The 16,520-nt window shown below is 38.6% G+C and overlaps 1 protein-coding gene across 1 annotated transcript in view; it reads right to left on the minus strand.

The window, feature by feature from the left end:
- TMEM266 (transmembrane protein 266) overlaps window positions 1-15,633 on the minus strand; it is a gene marked incomplete at its 5' end in the record, with an annotated part of 46,694 nt that extends 31,061 nt beyond the window's left edge. Inside the window, 3 exons of the mRNA XM_010172665.1 lie at window positions 1,550-1,606; window positions 11,290-11,363; window positions 15,479-15,633. Coding sequence (XP_010170967.1) covers window positions 1,550-1,606; window positions 11,290-11,363; window positions 15,479-15,633 — 286 coding nt within the window. The remainder of the gene's footprint in view (window positions 1-1,549; window positions 1,607-11,289; window positions 11,364-15,478) is intronic.
- Between the last annotated feature and the right edge of the window lie 887 nt (window positions 15,634-16,520).

The following is a 16,520-nucleotide window of genomic DNA, read 5'->3' on the forward strand; positions in this document are numbered from 1 at the left end:
AGAGAAAGGTATTTGGAAATAATGGCCAAAATCCCCAAGAAGAAGTGGTAGCCTAAATTCTATTACAGCCAGAGTTTTATTATCATTGATATTTATTACCTGTTACTTGGCATAATGTCATCCCAAAAAAGTATACAGTCCCTGCCCATACATCTTGCTGTATAAATGAAGAGATCAAGAAGACAACTAGAAAAAGATGGAGCAAAGAGACTTAATGGCTCTTGGCCATGTCCTGACTACCCAACATGTGTGGGAACAGCTGTGCATCAAGACAGAAAGACTCCCTGCTCTCACCTTTATTGGGCAGCTCGGTTTTCAAGGATTTTGACAACTGGGACTATTCAGAATGATTTGTATGACATTGGCTGCATTGGGATTAGACCAGAAAAGTCAATTGTGCAAAGCATTAGACAGAAATGTGTGAGTAAATGCATTTCAGAGCAAACTGGCAACAGTGTTGTGTCTGTCCTATGCTTGCCTAGCAGGGCAGAACAAAATGCCACGTTCTCATTCCTACTGGGACTCTTCCCAGCTGCCAAAAAACATTGATTAATGGTTTACATAAGGAGGCAGGACATAAGATTTTACAGGCACTGCACATTCGGAATTGTGCATAACAATTCAGTGTACTGAAAAGAAACACTTCTTACTGCCATCATTTAATGGGCAATAAACAATATCTCTTAATTCCAAATTATCAAAATTCATTATCAGAAACTGCTGCATTTAGCCTCAATAATAAGAATCTCTGGACCAGTAATTTAAGTATCACTTCGGTTTTTTAGCAAAACTAGTTACAAGCTTTACAAATTTATCACACAAATGTGCAAGCCCCTAGACTCACTTAAGCTCTGAGAAAAAACAGGTTTTCTTCTGGTGCATCCTGTGCAGTATTAGTTTATCAGACAGTATCAAGAAAAAGCTTTTAATTTTCCCGATCTCCAGATTTCTGCTCAGACTGGGATTATGTGTTACTTAACACCTGCATTTCCTTATCTGCCTCTGCAACAGTATGCACATTCTACCTTATTTTTAATTGGAAGTACAAATTACAGTGTTTATCATAAAACAATTTAATTAAAAAATAATTTCAGAATAAAAATGGGGGTTTTGCCAAACAAGTATTTTCTATCAGAAAGCTACACACAATTTCTCAACCAGTTCTAATTTCAACTGGTTTACGGGAATGGGGTTTTTGACCCCATGACAATTTTTACTCGTATTGCTCATTATCTTGGAGTAGTAGTATCAACAGTTAGACTAGCACAGCCCTAACATCAAAATAAATAGACACAAAGAGCCAAAAATCCCACAATCTCTGCCTTAATAAAATATTTGCAAATAACGCACTCTTCTGAGTCTCTCACAGAAAAAGGGACTGCATCATACAGCATATATGGATACATGCATATAATGAGAAGAATGTGCATATTTATCTGAGGTAAAAAATATTGTATTGCATCAGGTCTTTAATAAAACTACCCAAAGCAGTTCTTCATATTCTTACTGTGCCTGCCTGGAAAACAGTACAAAGAGGAAGAGTGCTTACCTCTATTTTGTTTTCAATGTAATCCCATATGCCAAGGACCACAATCCTCAAAATAGTCTAGTAAAATAGATTAGGAGGAAAGAAAGATGATTAATGTTACTGTAATTTTAGTCCTTTATCTATTTAGAGGATCATTTTTTGTCTTATTTAAGCATTACGCATTTCTTCTGAATAATAATGAGGATCTAGAAATAGCTACAGTTCTGTATTCCAAAAGCAGGTATTGCTTTCCAGCCACTACATTGAATCAGTGAAACTTCCATAGACAAGTTCCAAGTTCAAATGTTCATCAGTCTTTATATCCTCCTAAAATTTCTCTTTTAGATTTGTGAGATTTAGAGTGCAACCCTCCCCATCCCACTCTCCTGACCCAAGTCTATATAAGATCCAGTGTGCAGGCCCCTCAGTTGGAATAGGGGAAGATTTTCTTTTCTTGACATTTTTTTATATGTCAGTGCTTCCTGTTTTCTAAGAAAAGAAAAGAGGCACTGCCCCCTCTTGATGCCTAAAGATACTGACATTTAATCAATCAAAAGCAGAGGTTCTTATTATCCCCTTCTGGGGTACAGGGCTGTTGTCTTATTATAAAATCCCAGAAAGTCATAGGATAAGGGAGTAAAATATCTCTGTGATCCTCCTACTAAGTAAAATAGCTGCAAGTAGCATCAGTAACTAGGAAAGAGGAATAAAAAAAGAACACAGAATGAACCAATGGTGAATTCCCATTAAAAAAATGCAATGGCATATTTCTTAATTTTTAACCTGGCTTTCAGAAGATGCAATTAAAAAAACAAACAACCAAACAAAACAATCAGCCAACTAATGGTTGAAATTGAGTTCACATAAAAGCATAACTGGTAGGGATATTTTCTGCCAATAGCATTCATCAAGGTCAGATTTTGACAGACATTACAGACATGAAGAGTCTGACTGCAGCTGTGCGCCCTGCAAAGAAGATCAAAATGCTACTTTCTCCATTAAAGAGCAGTACTAATGACAGAGAGCTTGTCAGGCCTACACGTGAGGGGTGACCATGCCAAGAACTGTGCAGAAAAAAGTGGCTGTGATGTATCTCCTGCCAAACATACCAGCATTGATGGCAGAACAACACTGGATTTTTCAGTACTGTTCCTGTGCATAGCTTTGTCAAACCCCACGAGCCAAATCGCCTCATGTGGCCTGGGACGACTGTGCTGAGCTCTATCTTGGCACTCCAAACCTGGATAACAGCACTTAATCCTGTTTGCAGAGGGAGACATTGCTGTGGGAGATAGGGTGCTTTCAGACCCTATCCTCACACCAGCAATGAGCAGGAAAGTGAACCAGCCAGAACCAGAAATGGCCAAATCTGGCTGAGAAAGGAGTCACTAGCCAGAAGAGAAAATGCAGCTCTCTTCCCTCTACAAAAACTGGTGAGACTCTACGTAGACTCCAAGAACTGCTAATGCTGATGCTTTGTAGTCTAAAAAGAACATCTTAATTCCAAAGCATTTTACAAATACAGCATAGGAATAAGACTATTCGCAGTAATTTCTTTATTAAAGTATATGCTCGAGGTTTATATGTGGAGGAACAGATGCATAACAGCAGCTCCTCAAATCCCTTAATGACTTCATATGCGTCAGCATGATGTGATGTAAGTGCAAGGTCTAAGCGCATATACGACCAAGGCACTCCTGCAGCCTTGAGCCAGGCTCTGACCAGAATATTTTCAGACCAAAGCATCCCAGCTCCTCTGTAAGCACCTCCCTCACTCCCCATTGAGAAGATGCACAAAATGCTTAAGCGTAAGTTACTCATAAGCCTGTAAATTCAGCTCTATTAGATAACCTGGGGTCCACCACAGCAAGTTCCTCAGCAAGCAGCCATTGGGAAATGCACAAGGAAAAGCAGTGCCTTCTTTAAAATTTGGGATACTACCCTTCTTCCAGCAACCCTGCTGACAGCAGAGAGAAATCTCACTGGTTTTCTTCTAAGCGTAGGCAGCATTTACGAAGCGCTAGGTCAATGAGCAGCTAACTAAAGGATGGCTAATCACTTAACATGTTTACAGTAACTGATGGTGAAAATCTTTCTTCCTTTGGACAGTTGTGTACAAAGGTGTTTTCACTGAAATAATAAGGCACATCTGCACAAAGAAAATAGAAACAATGTCTCACAACCCTCAATATCATTTAACATGGGGCTGTTGAGGGAACATAAAAAAGGATCTTCCTTTCTGCCTTTTTAATTCCTCACTGCAGTGTTTACATCAGACTGTGCTACTGTCATATTAATGAGTGTGAGCAGTTCCAAGGGCTGGAAGCTAGCACAAATGTTTTCATTTTCAGTTTGCTGGTGTGAATCAGCACAAGTCAGCAATGACTACAAGTCTACTCAGCAGATATTTAATCCAGTAATGGTTGTTGATGGTACCTCTAAAATTCAGGTCTCCTCCTCACAAAAAACACCTTGATGATTAGCATCTTTACTTTCAGCTAGAGCAGACACATTACAGGAAGGGAGAGTGTGAGGGCAGAAGAAACCCAGCTCCCCATGTGAGAGACACAGTCTCAGAACAAAATAAGCACAACTGAGGGTTAAGTTTTAAAAACATTTGTTCTTTATGGAAGGTCTTAAAGCTATGCACCAGTATTGTCACTCAACAAAAAATCCCACATGACCACTGAAGTGACAAAAGACACGAAAGGCAGCTTTTCCTTGGTGCCCTGGGGGAACTAGACACCCCAAAAAGGTACCCTGAGTGAGTCACAGACTGCAGGCACCTGGAGACACAGGTGCAGTATGCTTACTGCCCACTGGCCAGTCCCCACCAGGGGCAACTCCAAACTCCAAAGGTTTAGCTTGCCCTACTCTCCCTCCGCTTGTACAAAGCACAGGATCACATCCATTGCCGTTACTCTTACCCAGAGGAGTCCGAACCAAGCGAATTTGGACTTTACTGGGCAAATCCCCCTGACTGCTCAGTGTAATACACACTTCGACTGAAATGAAAGCATTGGTGTTACTTATAAACAACATTTTAGTATTTTTCCTAAACAATCAAAAATAACTTTCAAACAAATACATATTGCATTTGATTGTGTACTTTCTCTGTACAGAACTTAAATGAGAACCTGTAGCAGAATCTGAAAAAAAAACCCCAAACCAAACCAAAACCAGAGACAGAAATTAATAATCCAGGAAACTTCCTACGCACTACAGATGAACCAAACTGGAAAATGCATATGAACTAAAAGAGAATTGCAACTGTAACATCCATCACAGCAAAACAAATGTTAGTCACACTCTGCCATTTGTAGACACAAGAATCTACAAGAAATAGGGAAAAAAAAATGGAACAGCACTGCTATTTCCTACTGATGTGCAGGCATTTTTCAGCACTGTAGCAAACGCACACATACAGTTTTGCATTACACTACAGGCATTCTGCATTTCTGGACACACAGATCTGAATGCAAACATTAAATATCAGTGTAAGTACTTTTCTGTTAAAGGCCACTGCCAGCATGGGTTTTTTTGTACCTGAAAAAGAATGCTTTAACATTTGTTGACTGGAAATCTTTTAATTAGAAAGTCCTTAACATATGTATTTTTTAAGTTATATCAGAAATACAATTTTGTTTCCTGAAAAAAGTTAAATTATTACATAAAAGTCTATCCAGTGCACTAATAAAAGTGGTAAATGACTGACCACTTCTGTTAACTTCTTTAAGTTGGAGTAAACTCAAAGAGAAGTAAAATTTTAAACCATTTTTCAGACAGACATGTAATTTGGAAGTTGACAGCGTCCCTTGGTGACACACATCTGTTTGCACAACATTAACTGTCTGCAGTGAAGTTGATGAAAAACTGTGTGATGCTGCAGGTTTTCTCTCTAATTTTGTAGGGAACCCCAGCCAAGTCCTTTGCTGAACCAGCCGTGTGAATTCCCACAATCTGCATGAGCTAGCTACATTTGTCAGCTGACCGCAAGGTACATTAGGTAATTTTAAATACTCTTCTCTGCTTCACAGTTAATATACAATTTACTGCTCAGTGACTCACTGTGCCAAATTCATCCACAGTGAAAAGAAATCAAACGGAGGCAGCAGAGGAGGTGAAGCTGGCCCACCAGGTTTAGCTAACAGCAAGGGAGAGCAACTCTGTGCTTCGAGATGGGCTAGTGATTGTACAAGAGACAGGCAGGATGGAGAGCGGGGTGGAAAGGGTGCCTTCAGAAGAGCCTGCCCTTCCTTCCACTACCACAAAACTAACCTGTCCGTTACAGAGGGTCTTCACCTCTGGCTTGTACAGAAACTCTGAAGATTAAGCTTCTACCTTTTGGATATATCTGATAAAACCAAATATTTATTGAAAATTTTCCCAGAAAGAACACCTTGAACCTAATCTGTAATTTATAACCCTCTGGTTTGGGTCACTCCACAGAGGCCTTAGCTCATTCACTACTTAAAATAATATTATTTTGCCATCTTCTAGTACGCCTGTCCTGAGATATGGCTTTAGCTGTTCTAGGGCACGCTATCCCCAGGCCACCAGAGCATGGAGGAACATGTTAGCGTCTTTGAACTGACACACTCTTCTGTTTCCAGTGCATAAGCATCCTCCTCACATGGTTTCTCTTCAATCAATGCTCTGAAAGGAAATATGTAACTACTGACCTCATCTCACATATTACCCAGTACAAAACACACCCTGTCCCCTATACTCTGTAACTGCTGTAGCTGTGTTAGCACATGTGGTCACACAGAAATAATTAACTGCAAAAGCTTGGTGACGCTAACAGACATGAACGCAGCACATTCTTTTTCACTGACTACAACTAATACTCTGTTACGGTATCACAGAGTATTGAAGTGTCCTTCTGCATAAACACTGCAGTTATACTTGTTCTTATATTCTCCCATAATATTTGTTCTAAGAATACGGAGAAAAATAATTAATTTTAAACTGATAACTCTGGCTAGATTTGGAAGGGATTTTCAGGAATAGCAAAGTCTTACTAGAGATGCAGTATACTACCACAAGGTAAATGCAGATTGGATAGAAAACTGGTGTTAAGCAACCTTGCATTGGAAGCTCTCCCTGGGCATGATTACACTAGCGCTAATTTTTACCTTTGAAATTCACCATGTAGAAGGTGCAGGACTGCCACTATCAAAAGATGAAAGCAGAGATGAAGGAAGCACTGATAGAGCACACCATACAAGTCAAGTGTATTCTTACAAACAAAATGAGCAGATTGTCATTTCAGGAAAGTGTCTAGCTAAATTCCTAGACCTCTACCAAACCATTTTCCCTGATAACTACTTTTTTGTGAAGCAAGAGAAGTGGTTAGAAAATTAATTTCATAGTATACTAAAAAATTTAATTTTTTATACACTAGCAAAGGGAAGCTTAAGCTTCCCTTTATAAATGATATTAGCACATAAAATCCACATCTTTGTTCCTAGATCTCTGCTAATCAACCCCCATAAAAATCAAAACGTACGCAGCCAGCAATGCAGTGCATTTATGCACCATGAGAGAAGTTGTGTATACATGGAATAAAAGCAAATATCCAGAAAAGAAGCCTCAGCTTATGGAAGAATTATAGAATTAATAGAAGATTATTATCTTCCTGCTTAGCTGTTTGATGCTCACAAAAAATGTAACAAAAGTAACATAACTGATTTCTCCAATATAAAATTACAAATTTGTTATGAAAAATCTATATGAGAAGGACATTATTTTCTCTTAGTTCTGTTATTTGGGAGGTTTTTCCTTTTTAACAGAACCCTAGTTGTAGGGTTTTCTTTAGGAGGTTTCATACCTTCCAAGGATTCCTATTAACAAGCAGTAAAGTATCAGAGTACTATGAACACTTCCTTCTAACATAGGAGGAAAGTCTTGGGTTTGTTTTTTTTTTTTCATCCTAAAAGTTAAAATCTAAAAAGCACTTGTGAGCCATAGCTAATGAAACAAATTCTTTATCAGCTAGGACCCCAGACTTACTCTACTCAATTTGAGAACTCGTTTCTTGGACACAGATGCAGGAAAAAAGTCACAATTCCAGAATTGGCTGACTTCAAGCCCATCAGAAGACTTGGTAACTCCCAGTGAACACTCAAGGGCTGAAAGCTAGCAGAATGCCTGAGTGCTTGGCTGACTGAAGCACATACAGAGCAATGCAAACGAATAATATCAAAGAACTCAATTCTTGCAAACAAACAGTCTCATAAATCTTAGTAGAAAAGCAGATCTGAACAACAGCTACAGAATCAAATATTTGTGGCAATGCAATAAGACTATTAAATACAAGCAGACTGCAATCCACTTACCAAAACACTGTGACATTCCCCATCTTCCTTTTGTCAGCCAACTATTAACCAAGGCTGAATTTGCCCTCTTGATAGGGTGTAACCCCGGCCTTGCCTTGCTGTTCGTACTGGGGTTTCCCCCCCAGTGTCTCTTCTCTTCTGTCTTAAAATCTGGGTAACATTTGGTGCACAGACAAATCATAGTGATGTATGTAAACAGAGACAAACATATACAATCATCACCACTAGTAAATCCTGTTCAAAAACTTGGAAAAAAGCAAAAAGAGGTGATGTGCACTTCACTCGAGTAAGGATATTTTAGTGTTGGAAAGTCACAGACAGTGACATAGAATATAAAATTAATGAGTGCAATAAATTCCTTTAAGGCAGAACAGGAATATGCTGTGAGAGTAGCTACTTAATTTTGTTGGCAGCAGTTCTGCTGGCATTTGCCAGCTGCTGGCATGTCTGTCCTCTTCATTTTAACCAAGCAGAAAGCCCATGCCTGTTTAACTCCAACGTGATAGAACTGTAATTACTTGCAATGCCTTTATACCACCAGCTTGTAATCAGTCATATTTTGCAAAACATTCAGATTTTGTGCTGAAAGTTTTCTGGTTTTTTAACAAGTCTATTACAATTTTATATTATTTTTTCTCTGAGTTGAGGCCTTTCTGAAGAATTATGTATCCACACTTACAACTAATGGGAACCAAATACAGAATAAACAATAAACATCCAAACTTAGGACATGGTACTTGCTATGGAAACAACCTGTCTGAACACCAGAAGCCCTGAATCCTTGCTTTGAGGAAAAAGGCACTGACTGAAGGACTAATCAATCCTCAGCAGTTGCATGTTATATCCAAGCAAACTATTTAAACCTGCTTATCTCTGGAAAATCATCCTGGAATAAATAGTCACAAACTTAAAAATCTCACTGTAATACACAGTCTTCTCTACAAGTAAAGCCCAACAAAGACTGCTGACTCATGGTATTAGGAATCAGAGGGCAAAAAATCCTCTGAAGGTCCCAAAAGAGTAAAAAAAATAATCCGTGATCTGCAAGTTTTGCAGTATTTGATAACCTCCTGAAAAATCAAAATTTTTTATTTGGATGATAAAAAACTAAACCCTCTAGTTTTCCTCTGATGAGATACATTTCAACACAAACAGATGTGCTGTAGCTCATTAAAACAACCTGGCACAAAGCCAACCCCAGCAGAGCGAGTAGGAAAGGCACACCTTCACTCTCTTGCACATCCATGGTATTTGAAGCACATGCAGTTGCTCTGTGGAACCACGTCTGTTGCTTTAACCCAGTCAAGGACTTCAAGCTGCCAAATTACCCAATATCTAAAAACCTACCCTCCTCTGTGCACCTTACGTGGCTGCCCTGTGCCCTCGTTTTTCTTTGGTGTAAATTCAAACCATAAATAGGTGAAGGAAGATACTTTGGAAGACAAAAACAGATAATAAAGTGTGTGGTAAGAGGTTTTAAAAAAAATGAGATCAAGTAGACAAAGAAAAGTAATTTCAAATACCTAATACAGACAGAAGGAGAAAAGCAATCAGATCCAAAATGAGGATGGTGAGTCAGGCAACCAGTTTTGGCTCTGTGAAGTACCTGTTATTCTCTCTCTTCTAAACACTTCCGAACCAGTTCATCCACTCATGTGGGCACTCTGTCTCAGCAGAACTGAAACAACTGATTTCTTCCTTGGGACAGATGAATACTGGCCTTGAGAATCTGCACTGTCACAACCAACCAACAACTGAGACTGTATGAACTGAACTATGGAAAGGATACACGAGCAAGGCACTGCATCAGGATTTGAGAAGAGCAGTTGGTGTACAAGTGAATGAAAACAGAACTTGAGACCACAAACCCAGCAGAAGGAAATTGAGAACCACAGGAAAAATTTTTTATGAAATCTGCTCCAGAAAATTATGAAGATCAGGTGAGCATGGATGTGCAGCCATGCTGCTGGCAGCAGAATTACAAGCTGATCCTGTTGGGAAGCTCAGGATTACAGGGAGCTCCAGGGTGCTATTCCCCACTAAAGAAAGACTATGGGGAAGAAGGGAAAGTATTTCTTTACAGGGAATGGACTCCATCTAGCAAGTCTGAGTCTTCGAGGATTAGGATGTGCAATTCATAAAGGAAAGACTCTGTAAATTTTTTTAATTGTTTAGAGATTTTTTTTCTGTCAGTTTACATGTATCCTACACTCCACAATCACCGTCAAAGGATGGGTAAAGTAATCGTATCTACTTGTGGAACTACAGCACCAGAAAGCTAGGAAGCAAAGCAGTCTTGAGACCCCCTGCCTGTTATCAAGGAATCCTTTCTGAAAGTACCTACTGACTGCCAACACCACCTAAAAAAATCCTGTTATGAGTAGAAATACAAAAGTGACATATGTAAATAAATGTATTTTATTAATAGAACCATGGCAATAAACAGTGGTATAATATGGTGAGTATGAATTCAACACAAGTGACCTATCAAATCATTTGCAGATATTACAGCTCCCTGGTTGCTTTGGGTTTTTTGGGGGGGTTTTGGTGACCTTCACCTAAATTTACTGCACAGTGAAGACCTGAACATCTGCTTGGATTATAATATTTTGTCCTATGGAAGTAGAAGAAAATATTTTAAAATATTTAAGTCCAGGCCGTCTTTCAACTTAAACATAAAACATTGTTTTGTGACAACACATTATGACCTGGAAAAACAGCCTTACAAATATTTTGGGATAATTCAGGAGTAGTCTAAATATCTCAATACCAATGACTTCTTTTTGGAATAAAGTTGAAAACTATAACAGATTATCCCAGTTTGGTCGTTTGTTATATCATGACTACAGCCTTTTCCAATGCATACATTCATATAATTTTTTGCAAAGAAATTCACCATTTGCTTCATTCTCTTCCTGTGTCTAAATGCAGCAACCTAGAATAGCTAAACTACCCACATAAATTGTGAGAGGAAATAATTCCATTTTGAAAAAAGATCTTTTTGTAAAAAAATCCTGTTGATCTTTATTCCTGAAGAAAATACCTTATACCTATACCTTATACCCAGTGACACCAATGGTATTTCTATGAGAACAAATCAATTAAACTAGTCCTGTTCTGTGCCTGTAGTGATTCAGAGATGAATATTTCTTTTTGCAGTTTTCCAGTTTGTATGACAGTATCTTCCATGTTTCCTTGATAATTCTTGGCAACTGACAAGCAGCACTAATCTAAACAAGATATTTTAGTTTGCCAAGTAGAAGCAGCAACTGTTTGTTGGGGTTTTGTTTCTTTTTTCTTAAAGTACAATGTGTTACATTTATTTACAGTCAAATTACTGTTAAGCTCTTGCTAATTTCAGTGACAGTATAAAAATACTTTGCAGTTCTGTATGTGGTGAAAGACACTGATTATACATACCTCTGAAAAGAAAACAGACAGGATGACTAGGCTGATCCAGTGAATTATTCCTGCAAACTGTGAAGCACTTGAAACTGCAATTAACACAATACAATGAAGCATCATTATAGCAGCAGAATACAACTTACATTTAATATAATTAGTACTGCTATAACTTACATATGGGTGAAACTTGCTTTTTAAATTTTTTTAATGGAAGTACCAGAAAGGGGATGGGATGTAATGGGACATGGAACTCCAGCCCTGTCAAGTGCTCAGCCTAATTCAGGCCAGCCTGTTAGCAGCCACAGAAGCTCCTCAGTGGGGCTTCTACACATAAGCAGTGACAGACACATTTCAGGTCTTTGATGTTTTGTCACTGTGTCACACTCCATGCAATGCTTTAGTATGAGATGCATGACTAAATCCTATATGCCTAGGTAAATAACCTAAGTAGGTAGACTTTAGTGCAGCTTTCTGGATGTGGCATGAACAACCATGAGCAGCTCAGGATCCCATTCCTCTTAGAGGCAAGTTTGACTCTAGGAACACCATAGTGAGAGAGGTAACAGAAAGAATCAATGTCATTGTTAATTGTTAGTAAGATCAAATCTTAATATATTAATTTTAAGGAGGTTGTGAAATATCAGTAATTCTACATAACGTGACTATTCTCGTACAGCATATTTCAGGAAACATGTCTGTCATATGGACAACTTTGTCTTTAAGCAAGTTTCTGTGAAAACACTCAAGAAAGTTACAGTAAATGAAAAAATTCCAGCTTAAGTGATTGGTTAAAACACAGTATTTCATTTGTAAGCACTCTTTTTCAGAAAGACAGTGTCCATTAAAATCACTCATGTTCATTTCAAACTCTTCCATGAAAAGACTATAAAGGGTAAGTTCAAATGGTGATTTATCAAACCCTAAATTCTACACATTAACTTCCTGTATAGGTACTTTCCATGCATGCAGATTGTTGAGGTATTTATCCCACTTTCAAAGTGGAATGACTTTGAACAAAAGACCTTTCAGGAACTGACTGGCAGGAACACTCAGGAAAACTTATCTGAATTCATTAAAAGTATGCTCCAGCTGCCCCTTAGTGGACAAAAAGATATAGCAACCACGAATTTGGAAAGAAAATAAATTTCTGATGCTGCACTAGTGCTGGACACGCTGCCAGACAGCATGGAATTAAATTGCCAGTAAAACAGTAAATTTGAAAAAGCCTTCCAAGCAAGAAGCTTTTGTACAAGAGCTGAATTACTAGCCCATACACTGAATCTGGATATTTACCTCTTCCAAAACACTCTCTTTCAAAAATGCAGCAAAAAGCTACAAAAAGGGGAGAATGGTCTTCTCCAAGAGGTGTTCATCCCTGCTCTGTGATGGTTCAAATACATCACTGGGATTCAGTTTGAGGCAAAACACCTAAGCTATTCAGCCTCTACAGAATTTCACATTTGTATTACTGGTAACCTTTTTTCCCAAAAAAATTGTAGCTAAAAGCCAGTGAGTTCTGCTTTATTTCATATTTTGTTTGTCTGGTGCTATGAGGAAGAAGTGAATGCAAATCCAGTATGCCTTTTAGTCATGAAGATGGTTCAGTATAAAATACAGAGTACAGCCAAGCTCAGTCTATGTCTCCTCCTTTCCCTCCCTTTCACAACTCCTCAAAACGTATATCCAGGAGGGGAGGAATGAATAACACAGCCTGCCAAACCCTGAGTGGCCATTATAGAAGCTCATACTACCAGCGCTTGCTTTTAATAGATGTTGTTCTTGATGATGATTTCCTGGTAGATACAAACTGTACTGCTTCTGCAAGGAGCAGACAGCAGATGTCTTGCCCATGGTTTGGGCAAGCCCTGAACCCATTCTGAGGCCCTGCTATGCTGCAATGTGCATTTTGTTTGCACTCTATGCATGCATTCAGACAGGGCCCCGATCCAGCAACCAAGTGGACAGGAGTGGAGCTTTTCAGCTTCCCAGTTTTCAGGAAGGCCTGATGCCTTTTACAGATATACCTGCTGCAGCTGATTGCAGAAGGAAGGCAATACTAAGATGATTTCCGGAGCTGCTTTCCCCCAAAACTACTGAAGACAAGGACAGGACAGTAGGGTCTATATTTCTGAGGAGTTGGGGTTGGAACCTGCCACGAGCCTCTTTTTTTGAAATGAGGTGCAAGTGAGTTAATATACATCTATTTCTGCATTTGCAAAACAGCACAAGCTATTGAGACGTTATTTTGTTAATGCATGTGAAGAGCTTTGAAGATAGGACTAAAAAAGCTGATATAGGACAGAAACCTGTAATAAAAGGCCCATTATATGTCCCTTGCTTTCTAGGGTTTCTAATTCTGGCTTTAATACGCTTTGTGCTAAAATGCTCTAAAAGATCTCTGTCCTTTTCATTTGTGTGACCCACACATTTGCAAATGTGGTCTCCATCACTGATGCTGACAGTTTTGTGTATGGGACAAGCACACAGTGCGACCAAAGACTGCACTACCAGAATGAGCAGAAAATGATGCTCTTAAAATGTCACAGACAAAGAAAATGTCAGTTTAAAACAAACAAAAAAAGGAGGCTTCCTAAGTAATTACAGTCTGTAACGTGGATTAGCAGTTACTACTTACGAAATTGGCAGTGATGTGCCATAACATATCCTAATGCACTGGTTGATTTTATATACAATAAGGATTCATTTAACAATATAATTACATTTTTGAAAAACATAATTATGGCCTAATGGCTTTTTAAAACCTTAAGGTAATTGACACACATTCCTCCTATGACACAACTGCAATACTTGTATCAGTTCCATCAAGATAGCCTTTACCTGATTTAACACTAAATAGAAGGTATTCAACTTAACAAAGGCAAGAAGCCTAGCACCTCAATAAATACTGTTGGAAGTTTCTTCCTCATTCAGTTTTTAAGGACTTTGCACCCATAATTAGTTTTCCAGACTTTTTGAAAGCAGCAGACTTGTCCAAATTCTAGGCTTCCACATCCAAAATGTTATATCACCAAAGACTACAGGAAATAACAACTGTCATGGAGCAGCCATGTTCAGAACAGAGTGTGCAGTATGGATAGACAGGGGTGTAAATGAGGGGCAATGGTGTGGAAAGACAGTTTAAGTCATTTACTCATCTTACTGGGTTTATCAAACTGCTGCAATTATCCGTAATGTCCCCTGAAGTAATCTTAATACAATTCTAATACCTAAATCTTTACAGTGAAATCTAACTCCACTAGTATCAATTGCCAAATCACAAAAATAAAAGGACTTCAACAGAACAAAAAGTTTGTTTGCTCAGTTTAAAGTTGCCATAGAAGATACCAGACCATGACTCTCTCATGCTACATATTCTTGCATTTATGGATTTGTCTAAACCCCATCATTGCCATTTCAACATATCTGAGATTGCACAGAGATGCTAGAGGTTGCTCTTACACAGTTAGCTAATTATGTTTTTAAAATGTGGCTGGTAATTGTGTTCACATCAGCTTTCTATCATTAAAAAAAAAAGGGGGTGATGGAGGAAAAAAGCAGCAGGGAAAAAAGATGATTTAGGAAGCAAACAACTGCATTAAAATTTCCATTGTGGAACCTTTGCAGAGTGAATTCAGATAAAGCAAAATTACATTTAAGCTATTATTTGACTCCCAGTGTATTAGCAAAGCAGAATGAAAATCTCTTATCATTTCAGTGCATTAGAAGACAGAAAATCATAATTCCAATTCCTACTCACCTCAGTAGAAATAAATTAATAATTGAGATAGCACCAAATATCCCAGCAAGTTCATAATTTCTGTCTATCCACATGCATCCAAAAAGTATCAAAGATTAATGATGCACAAATGATCTATCTTCTGTGTATATGGAGTATGTCCATAAAAGGCAGACCTTTTCAAGTACTAATGACAATATGTGTGGATACCTCCACGTACATTCTGCTTATCCTTTGAAAATTTGTCCTATACAGCATTTGGTCAGCAAAATAAGGAAGAAACTGACTTCACTATACCAGGGTTCCACAAAAACACATTTCTTACCTAGACTAATAATCATTCAAATGGTAGGAAAAAAAAAATCCCCACCATCCTCCACCCTTCAAAAACCTCCCAGCAAATTAAGCCTTTATTTAGTGAAATTTTTTTAAAATAAATAAATAAATAACAATAACCCTCCTACTCACACTGGAGAAGCTTTATATCTATTAGGAGTTCCAGAGTCAGAAGAATCACCACCAATACTACACAGGCTACCAGGAAACTGTTGAGACTTGCACTGAGCAAAAATACCTGCCACACAGCTGCTCGTCTCCCACAGCATGGTTTTAGCCAGTTAGATCTAAGGAAATAAAATTAAGAGGAAAAACAAGAAAAGAAAAGAAGTAGTGAAAAAGGAAGAGAGCAGTGAACTCAAAATGGCAAGTTCTGCTGTTATGGATACACTCAGCAATAATGAACAAAGACTTTGCAAAGCTCACTTTTATTGGTTTCTTTACCAAGAAGAACACTTCACAAAGAACTTCACCCTGAGTATCCTGTGTGTGTCTCCAACCCTCTGGAGCATATTGGTATTCAACTGCCTTCCAATGCACTGAGTAACGCAATCCTAATTATCATACATCCCTTTCTACTTTCTTTCTGTCTTACTATTTTTCATGTGTTCTTATTTTGACATCCATGCTGCATTCAGTTATCTGTGAGTACCAAGGCATAGCAGGAATCTGCTATTACATTAAAAGCTAATGAATTTTCTAAGAATTTCTCTGCTATTGAATGTTATGGTCATGCACCTTTATCCCTGTTCAAGTATGAGACAAATCAGACAAGAGCTGCCAATTTGGTTTGCAACAATTAGTCCATGACATAGGAGAGCCAACTTTGACCTCTTCAAGGACCTAATTGGGGGCATCCCATGGACTAGAGTGTTGGAAGGTAAGGGGGCCCAAGAGAGTTGGTTAACATTCAAGTACCATTTCCTCCAAGCCTGAGACCGGTGCATCCCTAAGAGAAATAAATCAGGCAAGGGTGGCAGGAAACCCAGGTGGCTGAGCAAAGAGCTCATGGAAAATCTCAAAGGGAAGAGGAAAGTCTATGAAATGTGGGAAAACACTCTTGCTACTTGGGAGGAATACAGGAATGTGGTCAGGGCCTGCAGGGATGCAACTAGGAAGGCTAAGGCCCACCTGGAGCTGAATCTGGCAAAGGAGGTTAAAGACAACAAAAAGT

Source organism: Antrostomus carolinensis, unplaced genomic scaffold, assembly GCF_000700745.2.
Source record: "Antrostomus carolinensis isolate BGI_N321 unplaced genomic scaffold, ASM70074v2 scaffold18067, whole genome shotgun sequence".
In the NCBI taxonomy this organism is placed as follows: Eukaryota; Metazoa; Chordata; class Aves; order Caprimulgiformes; family Caprimulgidae; genus Antrostomus; species Antrostomus carolinensis.